This window comes from Eleginops maclovinus, chromosome 9 (assembly GCF_036324505.1).
Source record: "Eleginops maclovinus isolate JMC-PN-2008 ecotype Puerto Natales chromosome 9, JC_Emac_rtc_rv5, whole genome shotgun sequence".
Lineage (NCBI taxonomy): Eukaryota > Metazoa > Chordata > Actinopteri > Perciformes > Eleginopidae > Eleginops > Eleginops maclovinus.
The window spans coordinates 25,343,226-25,364,290 of NC_086357.1; the positions used below are offsets into that span (position 1 = coordinate 25,343,226).

Consider the following 21,065-nt stretch of genomic DNA (forward strand, 5'->3'; position numbering starts at 1 on the left):
AACACAATGATAATAAAGAGTAATCTCTTATGGATACAAATGGCCAATAAATAGCATAAATCAAAAGCAATGGTCTCGCCAACATTCCCTCGACAACTCAAATTTATCTCCATACTCCGCTCCGGACTTAAAAGAAAGAGAGAAGAGAGAAAACTGCTAAAAGGGAAACTGGAGAGGCCATTTAGTGATTTGAGCAGTGAAGCTTCTCCGCTGCCAAGGACATGTAAGAGAGACAGAGAGACTGGGAGTGGCTCTCAATACATCAGACGTCAGGAGTGCTCCCTCCCACTCAGACAAATGGATCTTGTTTTGGAAAGCCCATAAGAGCAATCTAAGGCTGGTGAGCTTTACAAGAGAAAAAATACGGTAGAAGTAAAAAAAATCTAACTTTAAAGGCCATAAGAGTGGAAAATTCACAATGTATTTCTCCCCTTACATGATGTTACTGGGGCTTTGTTGAATGTAAGAAAAATGAACGTGACAAAAAATGATGTATTTTCCTCTTTGTGGCGCCTCTGTTTCTCCAGAGAGGCGAGGCAGAGAGCGGCGTACTGCGGCAAGCTCGGGCCTCTCCAAAGCCACTCATTGTGAGCATCCAGCTTGATTGTAAAAACGTTTCCCTCTTCTTTAATCAATGGAAACTCAACTATCCTGATTCATGGGGCACTCCGGAGTATATAAATATCTTCTGACAAGCTTGACTGCGTTCTAGTCGAACCATTTTCAACCCCCCCACCCTCTGCCCCCACCAGTGTTCATGATATTCTTTTCCTTTTGTACTTGCTTATTTCTTACCATCGCCCTTTTGTTCTCTGCGTTACAATCTCTCTCTTTGCTTTGTAAATGTTGCTTTAGCTACAAGTCTAATCAGTCATTCTGTGCGACTGCAACATGACCAGTTCAGGGGAAAAGATAAGGCCGGCCAGATTAAATACACTGGAAGAAAGGAACGGGAAAATTAAAGCGGGAAAAAAGCGGAAAACAACAAAACCTTCATCATCAGTCAACAGTGGAAATATTTTCTCCAACATTCATCATCATTACTCAACTCTTGGCAGCATTCTGTCTTTATCTCCACGATAAAGCAAATATTTCTTCATCAATTATCATTACTGAGGGGTGACTTAATATCTACACTACCAATCCATGATACGCTTGAGTGATTCTACAAGGTCTTTGATGTCGGTGTGGAAACCTTCATTTAGGCAGTGTTGTCATACGGCTTACACGCACGCATCGTCCTCCTTTTGACTCATCTCTAATTAAAGACCAATTCATCCTCTAACATAATAGTTTATGGTTTGCAAAAAGCACACACACAAACCATAAATGATTAACAAAGCACAACAACCTCTGAAGAGTAGATTAAGTCAAAAGGATGTTAAATTAAAACAGTGGAAAATGAGTGAATGAATACTGCCTACCTAGATCTACTTCACAATCACAGAGTGTATTTGATGCCTGGTTTTATTGGTCAAACACACAAAGTAATTCAAGGTTGCGTTGGAATTTCTTTTGTTTTTTCAATGACCCAGAACTACCTAATGATAAGAGCTGTTTGAGTTCTCTAGATGATAGGAGAGGAGCTGCAATACTTCCTTTGTTATCTCCTTTAGCTTAGGACACATTAGACCATCCTTTACGAGGGGAAAGGAGATAATGCCGTCCCAAGATTCCTTGCAGCCGCAACATTTAAATCACCGCAGCATTCAACTTTTTTAGAGAAAAAATGCAAGACTGACAAACACAAATCATTTAAGTGATATTGCTATAGTGCTTTAACAATATGTTTGAACTTCCATCAATTAGTCAAACCAGAAAGGCAAACTATGAGCTAAGCTAACCACTGTAAAATGAGTGCATGAAGTCATGAAAGCTCTTTAATTCAACAGGGTTGAATATTAATGGCCAAAGTGTTAGATTTGTATGATTAACAAGTTGTGCTTATATCAGATAAAGTATTATTTATTCCAATAGTTTTATTCAACAACACTGATTGATTTACTGTCTACCAAATAATAGCAATCATTCCTTTCTCTTTATTTGAATTCAAACCTTGGTAGCCACTCAGTTTGCTTTTCACTGTTGTCCTCGTTTATTAAGCCTGCATGAAACAACATGGATGAATGGATGGATGGTACTTTATTGATCCCAATTTGGGAATTTGTTCGGTTGCAGCCGCATAAAACATGAAAAAACATGATCAGGAAGAACAGAGCGAAGGATCTACAGTAGATGCGCTTATAGAAGTCCACGAAAAATTGTAGCCATCATAATTACGTCGCACTGTGGAAACGCAGTTTGACTCTTCCAGCTCTTCTCTCACAGTGGTTGTCTCCTAAATCCTGATTCATTTTTGTTTACGTATAACCTTAACCCCATGGTGTTTTTCACAGAGGTTAAGTAAAACTGTTTTTAGGAGGAGACATAGGACCCAATGTCTTGAGAATTCGACCGTAGCTTTAGTCTCAAAAGGCCGTTACTAGTTTGGTTCTATCTGCAGAAACATCGGTAAGAGCACATCTGTTCTTTGCTCTGCCATATTAATTGGATTGTATTGAGTGAATTGATTGTAAGGCCAGATGAGTCTATGAGTTGTGCTTATCAATGGAGCCCATTAAACACTTGTCACCTCCAGGGAATTTCTTTGACCATGCAAGTCATTGTCAGCAGAGAACAGTCTGATAATCAATGTGTGCTTAATTACATCTGGTTCACGGTCCAGAGGTGCAGTAAAAACAATATGTCCGCACCTCCAGTGTCATCTTTAGTACAGGGACGGATTGTATTTTAGTCAGGGTTCATTGTTAAGGATCCACCCACGGAACAATTTTGGGACTTACCAGAAAAAGTCAACAGTTGGGAGCGTGTGACAAAACAAATGTGACAAGACAAGATAAGAATGTCATTTGGATTTCACTCGGAAAAACAATTAGGCTTCTCTTATCGCTTTCATGAATCTCTGCCTCTTGACACAATACACAACAATGGGCCGAGACTTAATGTTAGCAGATTAACAACATCTTCCTTTCTCTGCCACGATTTGCATTGTCCTAAGTAGCATAAAAAAGATGATCTCAACAAGTAAAACTCTATTTGCATACGGGGCTTAATGAACATTTGCATATTGCTCTTTACACAGTCAACTGAAAGCAGTAAGTAAGGTTTGCAGTGACTTAAAATTAGTCATAATGTTGAAGTTCTACAGTACCAAACATGAGCTGGGATGTTTCTATACGATGTCTTTTTAAAGGATTAGAATAACTCAGAAGACCTGTTGGCTGAGACACCTACTGTATGTAAATCTATGAGCCATCACTGACTTGATCAGCATAGGGCTGACAACAAAGTGAATTAAGCCTCATCTAAATGTAAATGAGGTTTCATACCTTTGGCAAACAGCTTACATAACCAGTGTCTATTTTAATAAACCAATAAGATTTTATTCTGTGTTATACCAAAGCAACAAAATAAAATCTGTTCTTTAGAAAAAATCTACATGGCATGCAGATAGTTGTCGACAAAAGGGAGGAAATAAGGGGGAGGGTGGGGGTTAGGAAACCTCACTGAGTTATAGGTCTGCTTACATTTCAAATGGAAGCGTCTGCTGGAATGCCGTGGTGCAGCCATTAAATCTGGTGTGAGAGGAGTAAAATAGACATAGACTGTCATGGAAGAGCATTTCGATTGCTCTGAGGAATAGTCATGGCTGCAGAACATGCAGGACGAGAGGCAGGAGCTCACACACCAGTGTCCAATTTCCCCCCCTGTCATTGGTATCACAGATATTAAACTGAATGTATGAAAAACACGACTCATTTAAAAAGCATGCTGATACTTCAGGTATGCACGCCGCCTTATCAAGAGGGAATATGACAACCGCTACAAAATAGTATGGCACGCTTGTGGCTGGAAACACATAAACGTGTTGCGTCGTTTTAACTCTTGTGAAATGTTATTATACGAATGAGTTCAACAACTATAGCGAAGGAAACACGTTCAGTGTTAACATTGGACTATTACTGGATAACCATCCATAAAAATGTCATTTCATTTAGCAAACACAATAGTAAATGTTAAGAGGAACAAAAAAGAGTCATCGATGTCGTGCCGATGTGTGTTTAAGTTGTGTGACGTCACTCTGCGATTGTATTTTATTAACACCAGGAGTGAATGAAGACATGGGTGCTATTTTTTGTGCCAATTATTCAACCTATTTATGAGATTGTTGTTTAGATTTTTTCCAATGGTTTCCTAAGAGCCTCATCTGAAAGATTGCATTTAAAGTAAGTATGGGTTGTTAACATCTCGATCCATTTCCAATTTAAGCTGAATTTAAGCTTCCTATTTAATTCAATCTCAGTTAAACAAGTTGTGAATTTGTACCCTGAACCAAATATTGGACACTAATGATTAAGTATGAAACTGTTGTGACTTACGGTTGGTTTTGTGACGTGATGATGCTCATTGAATGTATGAACAGAGTGGTTCCAGACATGTTGAAAGGCTGAATAGGATTTTGGAGTTTAAATAGATAATGGGAGCTTCTCTTAAATAACTAATTAGGTGAATAGATTTGCAATTATTAGGAATCAGAGGCTAATAGCTCTGCAACAGTTCAAGGTTCTCCAGAATAACTAACATAAACTAAAACCAAAGCTCACTTTAAAGTAAGGCGGACCAAATCACTAATGCTTAAATGAAACCGCAACAGAGCATTAATTTGACATTAGCCGGCAAACATCAATTCATCCCCAATTCTAACTTTAGTAATGCATTTACTGGAAAGAGATTAATATCAATTCCATAAATCATTCAGGAGATACATCCGGAGCCAGAGACTCTGGTATGTTAGCCGATCTCAGTGTGGAGGCTCAGCGCACATTAATCAATGTCTGAGCTCCTCTGGCCATGTCATCTGGGGAAAAAGGCAAATTTATAAAAAGGGCGATCTCCACACCGATTTCTCCGCACAATCCTCCTAATGTAACATATTTAGATCTTTACGCAGCGGTCCATGCACTCACCTTCATATACCTTTTGTCCATGTATTAAACTGTGGATAAGGTTTCATTATGCATCCTGTTGTATGCACAGAAAAGTATTTTTGCACATGCCTAAGACATGTGACAACTGTAAGAAAGAAAAGTGTAAAATATAATAGTTAAAACCCACTTTGGAGAACAACTTGACATTGAGGCCAATAAGGACAAAGTAAACAGGGTCAAAGTACATCTAATATTAGCTTAAAGACATATTCTTTTGGAAAACTCTTTGACTTCTTCATCTGAAGCTTGATAACAATGCAAAATAATGACTCTGAAATCTCCCAACAGAGATCCAGTTACCCTGACGTACTGCATGTACTGTGTGCGGGTCTAACCACCTGACCTTGTCGAGAAAGTGTTGGTTTTTTTGTCCTGCCATTCAGCTGTCAGACCGGCAAGCAAAGGCCATTATCAAATGTCACTTGAGCATATTAACTTGTATTTATAAAGCATGATATCACTATTTAAACATATGTATGAGGAGGCTTTACAGTTTGTACAGCATACGAAACCCTCTGTCTTTGGACCCCTCGCAGCGCCGGAAAAACAGAACCCCAAAGAAATACCACGGGAGAAAAATGGAAGAAACCTCGAGGAGATCAATAGAGAAGGGATCCCTCTCCCAGGACAGAGAGACATGCAATAGATATCCTGTGTACAGATTAAAACGACATAATAAGATGTGGACAAGGTATCAGGTCGAGCAGCCTTTCAAGGATACGTTACATTTCAGACACAAATAGAGAAGAATATGGGTAAAAGGTTGCTGTATGGAAATAGCTCAAACAACACCTGATTTAAAGTCCCGGCAATGAATTCTAGTTATTCATAATAAAGATTTTAAGAGCCCATAAGTCTTTATTTAAATGTGTCACAGATTATACTGTTGCCTAGATATGTCGCAGTCTTAATAAAGCTCTCAAATAAACAGGCACACAGTTAGAGGCTTTATCCAAAAATCTCAAACGATAAACTTTGCTTTTTGAACCAATCCCTAAAATAGCCTTAGGGGCTTTGAATGAGGTTTTGCTTTGACCTGAAATGGTTTGTTTTTTTCAATTTAAAGCACTTTGAGGGGTAATAAACACCGTAAATAAACCATAAATTAGTAGCAGTATTGATAGTGTAGGTGGTAGTATTTATTGGAGCTTATTTCTTGATTCCAAAAAGTGAAAAAGTGTCAAAAATATGAAGCCTTTAAAGTTTTACATCGAAAACATTTCTTCTTTAATCTCATCCTTAATAAACACACCCATCTAGATCGTGCGTTCAAACATAAAGCCTGATAAGGTTGGTTAAAAAAAAGATGGTGTCACTGTCAATCCATGCAAACATTGAAAAGGCAAAAGGTCCTTAATGTCAGCTGGAGTTTGTATAGTCAGCTAATGCCATGCAAAGGCTAGAACTTGTGTACTGCTGTCAAATATTATCGATCGACTTTTAATAGGAATTCTAGCCGCAGTAGTTTGAACAAGCTGGATGTTTTAATGTGAAATTTAGGATGCAGTATGCGGCATAAAAACAATGCAGTTTGGATTCAACTAAGGTGTTTCTGTGCCAGCTACTACTGAGATAAGTTATTATGAGTGCAGTTTTTTAATAGGAGATGCAAAATAGAGAAAAGACAGGCTGCATAATTGTATATAAATTAAATATAAAGAGCATAAAAGTAAGTGGGTACTATCAGCTTTACTTGCATTGCAAAAAACACGACATTTTTGGTCCATTTGCAGTTAGTCAATACGTCAAATAAATGTCACAATATATTAAAAACTGATTATATTGCTGCCGCACATTAAAAGCTCATCATATTCAACGTTTCTATGGCAATATTGTGATTTCACAGGGTTTTGTAGGTTTTGAAACATGAATAGAACATCTAAAGATAAAAAGATGTTGTCAATGTTTTGATTGTTTTGTGACTGACAAGGTAAGGATGATTATATGTATTTATTGTATTCTCTCTGCTTTATAATGACTGTTTTTGAATGCCATGTTAATGTTATTCATTTCTGTAAAGCACTTTGAATTGCCTTGTGTTGAAAGGTAAATAAACTTACTCAATGCGTGATCTCTTATATCATATGTCTGTAAAATATTCACCTCTTCGTTTATGAACATCTCAACCTGCCACCTTATTTGATTACTGTAACACTTTGCTGAAGTTTAGCACTTACCACTCTCAAAGCAGGCATCAAACAGCAGATGTCCTTTCCGCGGCGCTCCTGAGTAACCTGGCGGGCTCACCATCAGTTTGTTTACATTCCCCACCAAGGCGTCCTCTCCTCCAGCTTCACTGCCTGGAAAACAGGTGCAATATGTAGCATTAGGAGGAGTCTCACTTTATGCAAAGGTGTTGAATAAAATGTGTTAAGTAAGCCTTTTCTGACTTGCTTCTAAAGGGTGTAAGCCCTTATCTTACAGAATAACAGATGGCTGACCTTAAAATAAAAACAAATGCAGCCACACATATTTTTTTTGTTTACTGATTTCTCTTTTTATGGTTCTTGGTATTAATTAAGACTTTTTGTGAGCAGACACACACACTTCAACACGAACATTTAAAATGGTTTCTCTTTATTTTTAAATGTGGTGACTGTCTTGAATTGGTGGTGTGCTAATGAGATAATACTGTCATTTTGATCGGTCTGTATTCTTGTTTAAGGTGTTTTAATGATCTACATTTGTATGCTTTTTTACGTAGGCTTATGTGCCTCAAAGTTTTTCATTTGTTAAACTAAAGTAAAAATTTGATTAATTTGTAAAAATGTGTTTCGTTTTTTTGATAATGTGTCTTTCACCACCTATTATCCAGATTCAACACACTTTTAGAAACAGTGCAGTGAGTGTAAATGGGGCGAAGCCTGCGAGCTATTCAGCAGTCAACTCGAGCACCAATGATACATTCGCACATCACGCCCCTCGTCACTCTTGCAACCAGCCAAACACAGTCTCCTAAATCTGGCGTTCTATTTAAGCTGTTGGCTACCTCTGCCTCGCTAATGCTGCTGCTGCTACTACTGCTGTTTCCACGCTGCTACTGTTTTCACCTCGCTGCTGCTGCTGCGTTCACGTTGGCAATCTTTATCTAATTTCCATGCATTTTTGGGGGGGTTAGTTATCTCATCATCACTCAATGTTATATGTTAATATGTGGAGTGATGAGGCCCGAGCCTAGACGCCAAACTCAAACTATATACTGTTTCTAATAAACATATTAATGAAACACGTGAGTTGTCTGACTGAGCTATCATAAACTGACAGAAAAGCAATATGCTTAACTTAGAGTAAATGAACCTCTATCATTTGTATCTGAGAGTATATGCAAAGTAAAAACCAAATACCACCAAGCTACTTTGGGAATAGAAAGTTATGAGGTCATCAAAAACTTTCAGAGTCAGAGAGGAATTAAAATATCATTATTGTCATCATACAGTAACAACATCTCGTTTGCATCTCTCACTGCAGTTATAGAAATAGGAACAAATAAATAAAAGCAGCAGCAAGGACAACGCACTGCAACGACAAGGCCCTAAGATTAAATTCAATGTCAATGCACATCGGTAATGTGCTTAACATTGATGTAACTTACAAGCATTGTGAACAATATTGTTGTGTGCCATGTAAAGATATATTAGTTTTTCATTTAAAGACAAGTATTTACACCACATATAAATATACAAAACAAACAAAAAAACATACGACAATAAATATATGACAATTCATGCAGTGTATTATATATTAAAGTGGGGGCTGTGCAGGTTTTTAGAGAGGTATGGAGGTATTTATTGGTTGCATGTAGAGATATATCCACTGCTTTTTGGTTTAAATCCGTGCACGTGTCCAGGCATTATGGGTATCGGTCAATTAACATCAGCAGTATCGACAGCAGGTTTGTTAGCCGCACAGCAGGAGGAGCTATCCCCAGGTAACAGAGCTAGCTAGCAGATGCTGATAGCAAACACACCTGCACGAGGCTAACGTTACTCTAAGTGAAGTGGTTATCCAGCCAGTATTATACCGTGAGGTACATTGCAAGCAAACAATCAGTTCATTAACTGGCTACCGCAATTAGCAGCAGCGTTAGCTCATAACAAGCTAATGACATGTCTCTTGTTTACATTCCTGCACCTGCTATGCTAGCTAGTACGTTAGCACATCTCACGTTAGCGTCCGTTTTAAGACACGCGACGAGCCCGAGACATGCAGCTTTTATATCTCAGGCAACGGGGCATTAATAGCGTCCTTTGTGCATCTTGAGCAACGAAGAAGAAGCCAGGTGAGGCTCGTATTTACACACCAGTCTCGACGTCTCTAGCGGTGTTTTCCTCCATCTTCCTCTCCATTCTGTCACACAGCAGCGGACGCTCCATGTGTGTTGCCAGGGCAACGGAGGCAGGAGGCAGAGGGAGAGGCGCTGTCATCTGCATCAGCGAGTTCTGCAGGAGCACAGGACGCCACTTTATACACTCTACACACACTGCAGGTAAGAGGAGACGAGTGCAGGTGTTGGATTATATGCATTTATAGCAGGGTAACAGCAGGAGTTAGTCGTTATCAAATTCAGCAGGATCAGTCCATTTCTATAATGGTAAATCATCCTCTCAAGAGTAGAGAAGTACTTATTGTAGATGATATTGATTTGAAAGTTATTGATGAAAACACATTGGGCACTCTGCTGCAGTCTGATACATAAAAACATTACAAAAACAACACCAAATCAAACTTACATTTGCCTTTGACACCGCTGAGGCTTAAAATACACTCCCTTAGACTAAAAGTGCAAAAGTGCTTTTTTGCAAAAATGCCAATTTCTTTGCACAGTTTAATTGACATTAGTTGTTGTGAAATATATGCACTTCAACGCGAGAGTAACAGAAGGCCGTTAGTAGTTATTAAGTACAGCAAAAATGCAGTTAAGTCGAGAAATAGAGTAAAGTTATTTTTGGAGAATATTGTTTTTGCAGGTTTTCTGCATCACTACATAAGGCAATCTTTGTTCCTCCTTATTCTTACAACAAAAATGTATAGCTTCATAAAAGCATAAGAGAGAAAAACAAATCCAAAAAACAAGTGAGCACATAGACAACTACCAGTATTACAAATGTATTATTGAGCTTTATTCAAATGTGCCCTTTACCCTCCTTTGGACTTCTACTATATTTTCAGCAATCGTGCCTATATCGTTCTCCTTCCTTCTTGAATTAAAGCCTCTCCAAATGCAGATTGCACCCAACTATCTAACTCCCATGATCTCAAATGAAGTCACAGATTTAGACTTCTATTTTTGCAAACTAGGAAAGGAGTAGAAAAGGAACATTAAGGTACGGGGAATGTTGACTTTGGCCTCTCTTTCTTTTCATAAAACATTAAAAACAACATGAAAACATCTTAAAACAGATAAGACATTTGACTGTTCCTATATTTGACATTGGCAACAGTAGAATTAAAGTTCAACTTGCTAATGCCTTTATATTTATTGCACTTTGCTCTATTGCAGTTAGATTTAGCATTAGAGAGTTCAGCAGCTTGATGGATGCTGGAACAAACGATAGCTTCAAGCGGTTTAATTTGCACTTTGTCACACGCAGTCTTCTTCCTCATGGCAGAGGTTCGTAAGCTGTCAGTGTGACTCAGGAAAACTCGTTTTCTAAAGATATATGTGGTCAAACGACACCAATGTAGAAAATTAACTTTCTTATTATGATACGGGAACATCTTCGTGTAAAACAGTTGACTCACAGCAGTCAGATTTGTCAGGCTTTACACTAGCAATGACTGCCATTACGCTGCCTCTGAACTGTAATCAGTATATTGTACACACCTTAGTTTTATTGCAACCATACCTGCGTTTTTTATGGTATTTTCAGAGGAGAAAGCCAATGATTGCAGGCAGCAGCAGCCAGAGTTTCAGAATTATTCTGCAGATTGATTAAAGCTGGAGGTTTTCTAGACAATTGGAGCATAGATGTCATCAAGGCCAATCAAGCCTGGCCCTATTCCTTTCCCATTACAAAGGCTGCACCTGATTAAGTACATCAAATGAGCAGTCGCACAGCTCCAGGAGCAAGAGGCATACAGGCTGCTGCTAATTTCCAGGTTATAAGCTGTGTGTAACAGGAGCAAATGAATAAGACCAGAGTTGGGGCAATGATTTTTTTGTCCGTGTGTGATCTGTATTTGATGGCAAGCATCAGGCCGCTGAGTAGATAGGTCGGACTGATTATTTTTCAGATGACAGGAAGAGAATACAGAGCTGCAGTGTAATATTTCGTTAAAATTGAAAATTGAATAGCTGTCCTCCATGCTATGTCATTGCTTTAACACTGCACCAATTAAAGGGCTCTATGGTGGCACAATCATTCATTTTCAAGAGGGAGATTGAAATTGAATTATGGTGCATGAGAAGAATGAATTAGATATACTACATGTGTCCCTTGTTTCTGAGGTTGTATCAAATAGAGAGACTGCATAGGAGTGGAGGAATTTACCTCCAGACCTTGGCTGGTTGTTACCCGGTCTAATGGCTAAAACTCATATTTGGTTGCTGGCTTTGACAAAAATAGGATACAGTTCAAACTAAAGTACATTAAATAACTAAATAACAATCCATAGATTTAAAATAATAATGTGTGACTACTCATTTCAAACAATTACATTTATTAAATGACGTTCAATGCGCTTAAAACATGTAAATGTAAATATCAGACTTATAATAGGAGTTTATCACAGAAAAGTTTTTGTTCCCGATGCTTTCTTCCTCTTTAAACTCTCAACGTCTTCCTCTACAACGTGTTCGAAGACGAGGAAAAAATAGCAACACTTTGAACACTAACCCCTCCACTTTCCGCCCAAGTAACTCTCTATGCATGTAGTATGATTTTGTCATGATATGTGCTAAGTGCAGCAATGATTTAATGAACACATCCATCACCGGGAAACAGGACGACATGAAAGAGAAACACAGTCCTCTCCGTGGTTCCTCATATTTTAATTATCTCTCAGGAGAGTGCATTTTAACATGCTTATCAAAACATGTTTGACCTCTAATGAGTCTTGAACATATGAATGTGCTTCACATGTTCATCCTCCTGTCATGGTTTCACACAGGAATCTACAGTAACATTGAGAAAGTGTGGCTATTTTAAGCGTGGGTGGCTAGTGAAACAACGCCATGACAATCCCATGTCAGAAAACCCTGGGGAACAAGTAGCTTCATCACAGCAAGGTATTTTAGAGCCTTCCTGTTCCTTTTCTTAGAAAGAAAGGCATTCTTCTAAACTGTGAAATGATCAAATAAGTCAGTGTGTGAAGTTCAATTCCAAAACTGATAAAAAAGAACCTAGAATCTTGTTTATTTCCAGCCTGAAGCCTGATGTGTGCATGTGCAGCCGGGGGAGCAGAGCTGTGTTTTTAGATCTGTATTCCAGCAAGTACAGGGAAAGCCTTTTTACCGTAGGCCATCATCAATGAAGGAGGAAGTCGTGCAAAAATCACAACACAGGGCACAAGAGGCAGCAAGTTGGGGTGGATGTGCGAGGCAGAGGTGGGGGGGGGGGGGGGGGGGGGGACGAGAGCAGCCAGCAGTACACAGAGAATCACTATGGTGACAGCAATCACGGGGCTCAGGGGAGGGATGCTTGGTCAGAGAGGAAGGCTTGAGAGGCAGCTGACTGAGGAATCAGCCCTCACTCCGGATGATTCGACTGACAGCTGCCCCCCCAGGGCTCTATCGGACCCCCCCCCCCCAGAGAACGCAGGGTTTACAGAACAGGGATGCAGCTAGCAGCCCCCTTTTTTTTCCGAGGCAAAGAATTGAAGCCAAGACAGCAAAAAAACACAGAAATATCCCTGACTTTCACATATCCTGCCACTGATTAAAATATAAAAACGTGCTAATTTAAAACATGTACTCTACGCCACACCCCCGACAAGTGTGAGTCTCTCTCCATATTTACTCCTTTTCCTGTTTTGCATAAACACCCGTTAAAACTTAACAGTTTGCTAACACTTCCTCTGCCTTGTATTCCCCTCTCTCGCCCATTAATTGTCACCCTCTCCTCTTTCTGTATCCGTCACTTCCTCTGTCGCTCCCTCCCTCCCTCCCTCCCTCCCTCTCCGCTATGCTGGACACTGTCCACCTAAACAGATGGTTCAGTGTCAATAGGCTGCTATTAACTGGCCGCTCTCCCCGCTCTGATCCACGACAGTAAAAAGCACATTCGAAGCACTGGGAATAAATCCGCTGCCATGCTGAAGGAGTGTGACACCACTAAGATTAGCATTGGGCAAGATGATAGCAATACCTTCATTTTTACAAAATAGTGTATTCTCCCATAAATCCTGGGCTTTAATTTGCTGCACAACTTGCATACACTAGATGCAGAAAAAGCACTCTGTGAGTCATACTCTGAATTCTCCCAGGTGTTATCGACCCAAACCAAAAATTGTAGTGAATCATATCCTTGGCAGAAGTCTCCCTAATCTTTTTTTCTCCTCTTGTTTACTCCTCCCGTAGTTGGGATCTCCTGCCATGCCTGTGACTAGCTGCTTCGTCATCTCCGTGCCACACCCTGCCGAGGAAAAGGACAACCACCTGACCTTGATGCTCACATCAGCACAACCCTCGCCTCTTTCCTCTGCTGCCCGGTACAGAGAGGTACCACTCTCCTGAGGTCCCCTGACACTGTACTGGTTTTCATTTAATTCCATTATTTGACTTGTACCTGTCACAAAAACACCTCGAAGGAATTATTTTCATTTCAAAACTCTTGAAATATCCCATTCCACACTTGATTGCACAACCGGTTTTTGTAGTAAACATAATTAGATACCTGGATATTATAATAACACCCTCAACCAATCGTATATATCCCTGAATGTAAGCTTTATTTGTCAGTGAGGAGCTTAAATAGGTGCAAATACATACATGTGTGATATAGGCACACACGAGGAAAGGGGAGAAGAAAATGGAAAAGATAGGAGTGGCATGGGGAGGAAGGGATGTGGCGGCGATGGTGTCGCTGTTGCTAGAACAGTCTTCCCACCTTGTGGTAGCACGGCGAACTGTAGCTGCATCAATGCGTGAGCAATCGGAGGAGAGAGAGTGATGCAGGGAGGGATGGAGTGAGAGAGAGAGAGAGAGGGAGGGAGAGCAAAGGAGCGAGCGAGAGGGAGTGATACACAGAGAGAGAGAGAGAGAGAGAGAGAGAGAGAGAGAGAGAGAGAGAAAGCAAAGGGAGGGGAGTTTAAACTAAGTGCTATGTTTTGGGACAGGCTAATCTGCTAGCGAGCAGTGTGAGGATCGGAGCGTATTGTGTGAGCCAGTGTGCGGGGGACAGATAAGGGAGCCATCCAGCCCGCCAGCACGACCCACCGACCTACCAACTGCTTGACTGCCTGTTTTAATGTGCTGACTCTGGGGAGATTTAAAAAAAAAAACAGCATATTGACTCCTTAGACGTGTGCGGAGACTCTGGGCACAACCGCCAGCACTACAGCCACAGCAGCAGAGGTGCGTCCAAAGACAGGGGAGACAGAAACCAAAAATCACAACTCCAAAAAATCAGAAAAATTAAGAGGATTTTTTTATCCCCCCTCTTTTTTCAATTGATTTCATTTTTTCTTTCTTTCTTTTTTGTGTTCCCGGGGACTGACTCCTGACAGCCGCTTAAAGAGAAGAAAAAAAACGAGAGGAGCAAAAGAGCCGAAGAGAATCTGAAAATTTAAAAAAGGACAGAGCGACCGACAAAGAATCTGAACATGTTCGAAATAAGCCGAACACTCAACGCCGCGTTGTTGAGCAATGAGGTAAAGACATTTGGATTTCTTTTTTCCTCCACACCTCACCTGTGTACGTCTGCTGCCAACCATTCTGTCATGTGTGTTTGTTGTATGTCCATGTGTCTGTGTGTGTGTGTGTGTGTGTGTACACTTCTGTTTGCTCAAAGCCAGAAGACAGAGGGGATGATTGATAACAGCAGCTGTGTAATATTTCCCCGGCACAATAGTGGGTGAAAAAGCGTCTCACACTCATCCTTTCTCGTAATAACAAATGGAGAGCTGGTGCCTCGACTTTACATCCCTCTATTGTTACAAAAGGTAGCGATCAAACCCACCCTGCACAGGCTCGCTGGTGAAACTGCCCACCTGGGGCTTAAAATGGTATGCGTGCCCACATGTGCACGTACAGTATGTCCGTAAGTGGGAGTGTGTATGTTCGCACATGCATTTGTGTGTGAGCAAAGTGTTCTGTAATCCCCCTTTACCTCCTCTTTCTTCATGTCCCCCCCCTCCCTCCCTCCTCCCCCCTCCCCACTCCCTCTTCTGTCCTTTACCATTCTCACCGTCCTTCCTACCTGCTGTTATCTGCTCTTCCCCTCTCACACCCCATCTCTCTCTCTCTTTTTTCCTCTCTCTCTCTCTCTCTCTCTCTCTCTCTCTCTCTCTCTCTCTGCCCCTCTCCTCCTGTGTCTGTGTATGAGTGTGTGTGTTCTGTGAGCAGCATCTCAAGATGATGGCGAGGTACGGGCAGCTCTCGGGACTAGCAGCCAGTGGCGTGGGCTCCGTCCCCGAGACGCACTCGCCGCTATTTCCCAGGGATCTCCTGTCATCGCCGGCCCAGATGGGCTACAGGTCACCCCTGGTAAGAGGATAGACGGACCGATATATATATATATACCTCCATCTCTTTAACAACCAGTGCTAAAGGAAAGAAACTGGGAACTAGGAATAGTGTGTGTGTCTGCGTGAGGAAAAGAGCAAAAGGGCAGAAAGAGAGCAAATCAATTGTGGGATTCTGCCTGTATCCCCAATGGGTAGTATTAGTAAATATTTACGTTGTTATGTTTGTTCAATTACGGACGCCTACTCTGTCTTTAGCCTCTGCCAGTCAGACTGTTATCAGGGGAATTTGAGGTGTTGTGTGCATGCATGTGTGCGTGTCGGTAATATATGTTGTTTGTTGCATTGTGTGAGCATTTGAATTTATTGTGTGGATTTAAAGCTGAAATATGTTCTTGAATTGAATAGCAGTATAATTCTACCATTTTGAACCTTATATAGCATCTCTGAAGAGGATTTTTTTTTCCTCAACGCCCTCTGGGGATGTACATTTGTAAGACGACAGATTTGGAGTGGCATTAGATCATAACTATCAATTCAATTCAATTGCAAATTGACAACTGACAAGTCACATTAGCAGAGGAAGCTGGCCCGCTGCAGATAGATGGGTGATTCTGCACTGGAGACAACACTTCTCTGCCATTTACATAGAAAAAGATGACTTCAACAGGAAGGGAATGAGAGAGAAAAAAGGGGCATGAGAAAAACCCTGAGCGTTTAGGCAAAAGCGTTGTAAGAAAATCGCTGACTCGCCGCATTAAAGCGACATGAAGCTGTGGGTGTCTAATCCGCTGTGGGCTCTTCATTGGTTCGGCTCCCCTTCAAACTGGCTCAGATCCACACCCCATAGCCTCCCGGAAGCCTTCATAACCCACTGTCATGCTGCTGACTGTACCCAGGGGTTTCCGTCAACTGTATGCAAATGCGCGGCGAGGATAAGCGGGCGAAATAACGTTCCGTGAGGAGTTCGGAAATGTTTTTCAGTTTTTTGTTCTCGCTTTGAATTCTTACACGAGTTCAAAGACGCCTGGCCAGCGTTTTGTTGTTATTACACAGCGCACAGAGTGTTTTCCAACTGCCCGTTCAGACTCACAACAGTGTTATCTGCTGTTTGCATAAAGCTGCTGGACCATGCATTATTTGTTGAAACCAGTGGAACTAATTAGCCGAGTTCATTATATAAATCTGATTGACGCGTAAACATATTTTGATGCATCTTGTCGGCGTTGTATTGGGTGGTGGGGCTGCATTTGAGGTGATTGATTAACAGGGCTGAAGTAAGAAGAGCAGGGACTAGTTTATAGAGATTATAAATGAAGACTTTTAAAAAATGAGTGACTATAAGCTCCTCTGAATTGGTATTTATATTTCTGCCCAAATGATTTATTTTGTGATTTTGCACATTTTTCACCAATGTTTCTGTGGTGATGAGGCATGTTCCATGTGTGTGTGGGCGACCGTGTGTGTGTGTGTGTAAGCGCATATGCTTGTGTGTGTGTGTTTAAAAATATGCGTGAGTGTGCGTGCATGATTACCCTGGTTAAAAAAGACCATCGTTATAGTGATTAATGGTGCCTTCATTAAGCACAGCGAGATCATTTGCATACATTAGATAAATTTGCTGGAAGACTCTGATGGCTCTGCTGTGTAAAGCCTCTGAAGCAGCGTTGCGTTTGCTACCTCGGAATTACAATTCTATAGCCGCAGCACAAGTCTGTATGTCAAAAATGGAGTGATATTTTCCTGTGTTTGATAATATCACGTGAAGGTGTTTTTTCCATTTAACGCACCACTGCGTTAAATGAATAAATTGCTAAATGGTTTCCTTCTTAACGCACAATACGCCTGCGGTAAAGTTTACCATTACTTCCCCTGGATACACATTTAGTTTGTTTAGAGCATCTCGTGTGTGTGTGTGTGTGTGTTGTGAATCCTTCAAGCTGTATGATGGTGCCTTTTTAAAAGAGCATTCAAACTATTTAAATTCAAAACCCACCAGAAGGAGGAGAGATTGCAATTAATGACATTTAGACTGATATTCTTCTGTTGAAAATGAGCATCCGTGCTATCATTTAACAGCATTAGGATGAATCTCAGCCCCTTCACAAAGAGGAGTGAACTAAAAGAACATGTGAGCAATAACTGGAATGCAAATTAATCCATATTTCAGTCACTGAGATCTAATTTTCAAAAGCCAACATCTAAAATCTGCAGTGCGCCGTGCTTCAGAGCTGAATGCTGTTAATTTGTAGAAAGCTCCACTGATTACCCACTGCAGGCAGCTGCCGTTCTCCATGTGACACTAGGTTTTGTTTGACAACTCCAAGCTTTTCTGTTTCAACACGGGGGGGGGGGGAGGTTTCATTTTAACCCTGCATGAAGACGTTCATCATCATCAGTGCAACAATAAACAAACGAAAGAGGAAGAAGCAGAGACGTAGCTACGGTGTATTAGCAGCCAGGAGATAGTTAGAGGTCATCTCTATTTCATAACAATGATTAGCTGCTTCCATCTGCCGCTCGCTGCACTTCCCCTTTCCTTGATTGCTGTGTTCTCTATATCCAGGAAATTAGTTCATTTATGCTCAACAACCCTGCCGTCACTGAGGCATAAACAGGTGCAGCACAATGAGCGACGTCAGAGAGGGAGGAGAACGCTCACACAGACGCAGATAATATAGGAAAAATACAGCATCGATTATCACAATGGTTGGTTGATTAATGCTGGGAGGACAAAAAGCAAATGTCGTTGTTGTATTAAATGTAACATAACTCATTAGGTTACTTTAAAAAACAATCTTAAGGAACAAGATAAAGCTAGAAGATATCATTTCATCCTTTTTCTTTATATCTGCGTTCACAAGAGCATATGTTATGGCCATTGTTTGTACTGCAGTCAAACTTTCCAGCTTAAGGGAGTACAAAAAGACTCTTGCTATTGAGCCATGTCATCCCTATAGCATATTACGATAGTGCCACAAGTACAATGGTGGTTGATTAATGCTGGAAATACAAAAGCAAATGTCGTCGTTCTATTAAATGTAATATAAATCATCAGGTTACTTGTAAAAGATATTAAAAAAAACTATCTTAGGGAACAAGAAAAGGCTCAAATATTTCATAGTATCCTTTCTTTTGTATATCTGCGTTCACAAGAGCATATAATATGGACGTTGTTTGTACTGCAGTCAAACTTTTCAGCTAAAGGGAGTAGGACTCTTGCTATAAAGCCATATCATCCCTATAGCATAGATCAGATTATGGCTCCACCTTGTCGTAGAATTTACACGCAACTTGCCATATGAAAACGGGCTGTGCGTGTGTGTGTGTACATCATGTCATGTTTGCACTTGATATGAGCACATGTGGTGTGTCAGTCGGGAGCGCAGAGAGGCTGAGAGACACTGCGAGGGGGGCCTCCAGGGCTAAGATTTGTTGGAAAAACTGTGTGTGTGTGTGTGTGTGTGTGTGTGTGTGTGTGTGTGTGTGTGTGTGTGTGTGTGTGTGTGTGTGTGTGTGTGTGTGTGTGTGTGTGTGTGTGTGTGTGTGTGTGTGTGTGTGTGTGTGTGTGTGTGTGTGTGTGTGTGTGTGTGTGTGTGTGTGTGTGTGTGTGTGTGTGTGTGTGTGTGTGTGTGTGTGTGTGTGTGTGTGTGTGTGTGTGTGTGTGTGTGTGTTGGCCACCAGTACTGCAGGGAGTGCCTAGAGATCAGCAGCTGAGCCTGTGTCCCGCTGGGAGCCATCACTGCAGAATGGAGCAGGTGTCTGCAGGCTCATGCACGGACACACACACACACACACACACACACACTGTATAGCTAAGTGAACTCACTCTCTGTCTTTCTCCTCAATGCCTTTTTTTTTATTTGTGCACACCCTACCCAATTTCCACCCAATGTAGCCGGCCTGCAGTTTGCCTTTTATTGTGCCTTTGATCACACATCAGCGGGTTTTCGATTGTTAGCTATTTTTTGTAAACTTTGATTCAGTAGATAAGAGATAAAAAAAGGTTTGCGATGTGTGTAAACAAGAGTGTAGCAGCAGAGTATCCCGCTGCAGCGACACGAGCGCCCACGCCCACCCAAAGGTCACCTTCCTGTGTTCAGGTACTCTGACCTGGAAGTAATAGCCTGTAATTTCACCTATATAATGGCAGTGGCAGGGCGCGGGGTTCCCGAGTAGAGTCTATTCACTGCTGAATGTGTCTTGACTTTCGTGACCAAACACGAGTTACTCACTGATCAAGTCACTTCAACAAACACCGAGAGAGGTGGGTGAAGAGCACGACACGTAATCCAAAAGTAAACAAAAGGGTCGCCCCCTTCAACGAAAATCCAAAGCAGGAGAATTTAAACTGCTATTATTCCCACTCTGATTGACAGGTCCTTTAATACAGGGATTAACATAACTTAATATAAGATATTCTGATGAATAATACCTGTGAACACAGCAATAAAAAAGGCTGATGTTTTCCATTAGGAAGTGCAGGTTTCGTATAAAATTGAATGTGCTAAATAAATAAGCGTTGAGGTAATAAAATAAATGAAAAATTGAAAACACAATCATGTGGACCTCAAGCACACATAGTTTATATAGTATTGGATAATACTGTATATCCATATTGAGCCTGAATTCCATCGGGGATTAACCTCAAATCAGTGGCTACATTTGTACAATCCAATAGGTTAAATAAACTAAATAATCTCAATTCCTCCTGCTCCGTTTTCCTCCTTTAATTCAGAGAAAAGATTCCCAAGGCTGCTCTTTTGCCTGGTAGAGGAAAAGCATTTAATTTCAGAGCCAAAATTGTTGCCTCTCGTGGACAATGTTTTCACATCCAGTTGCAGTTATTTCATTCGGCTTAAACGGATAAATAGAGAGAGAATAATGAAACAGACAAGACCGGGGAGAGAGCATACTATTGTGTTTTATAAATGCGGTGAGTTCTTCGTATTTTTGTTATTTGCAAAGAAACATTAACGGTTATTATTATTATTATTATTATTATTATTATGGCGAAACCGCAACATGCCTCAGCTGCTGCCAGACAGAGAATTTAAATCTGGAAGTCACTGTAGTCTGACGGCCTTACGTGTGTATTAGATCATGTGGAATCACTGAAATAATTACAAAACAGATAAATCAATGTGCTGCAGATGTGTGAGCTTTATAAACTTGGACAATAAAAGGTATTAGCAAGCCCTTTACTGACCTGATAATCTCACTGGAAAGGCTTTAGCTTAGTCATCACAATAGACATATTCCCAACACTGAAAAAACATTAAATCGTCTTTTTTCAAAACTGACATTTACAGATTAGGCCCTTTGTGGATATTATAAAGGAACCGACAACCATTTTGTAGGCGAGTCCTCATTTTAAGAGGTGAGGTGAGGAAA

At 40.7% G+C, this 21,065-nt stretch overlaps 2 protein-coding genes across 4 annotated transcripts in view; one reads left to right on the forward strand and one right to left on the reverse strand.

The window, feature by feature from the left end:
* agbl4 (AGBL carboxypeptidase 4) overlaps positions 1-9,462 on the reverse strand; it is a 310,302-nt gene extending 300,840 nt beyond the window's left edge. Inside the window, exons 1-2 of the mRNA XM_063891997.1 lie at positions 9,349-9,462; positions 7,226-7,348 (exon numbers count right to left, since the gene is read on the reverse strand). Of these exons, the coding sequence (XP_063748067.1) occupies positions 7,226-7,348; positions 9,349-9,421 (196 nt within the window). The 5' untranslated portion in view covers positions 9,422-9,462. The remainder of the gene's footprint in view (positions 1-7,225; positions 7,349-9,348) is intronic.
* A 4,834-nt stretch (positions 9,463-14,296) lies between these two features.
* Positions 14,297-21,065, forward strand: part of elavl4 (ELAV like neuron-specific RNA binding protein 4) — an 84,360-nt gene continuing 77,591 nt past the window's right edge. For 2 of the 3 annotated variants that reach the window (XM_063892278.1, XM_063892279.1), the window contains exon 1: positions 15,562-15,693. In XM_063892278.1, coding sequence (XP_063748348.1) covers positions 15,562-15,693 — 132 coding nt within the window. Of the gene's footprint in view, positions 14,859-15,561; positions 15,694-21,065 lie in introns of those variants that run through there. The other variant, XM_063892280.1, reaches the window with a different exon arrangement.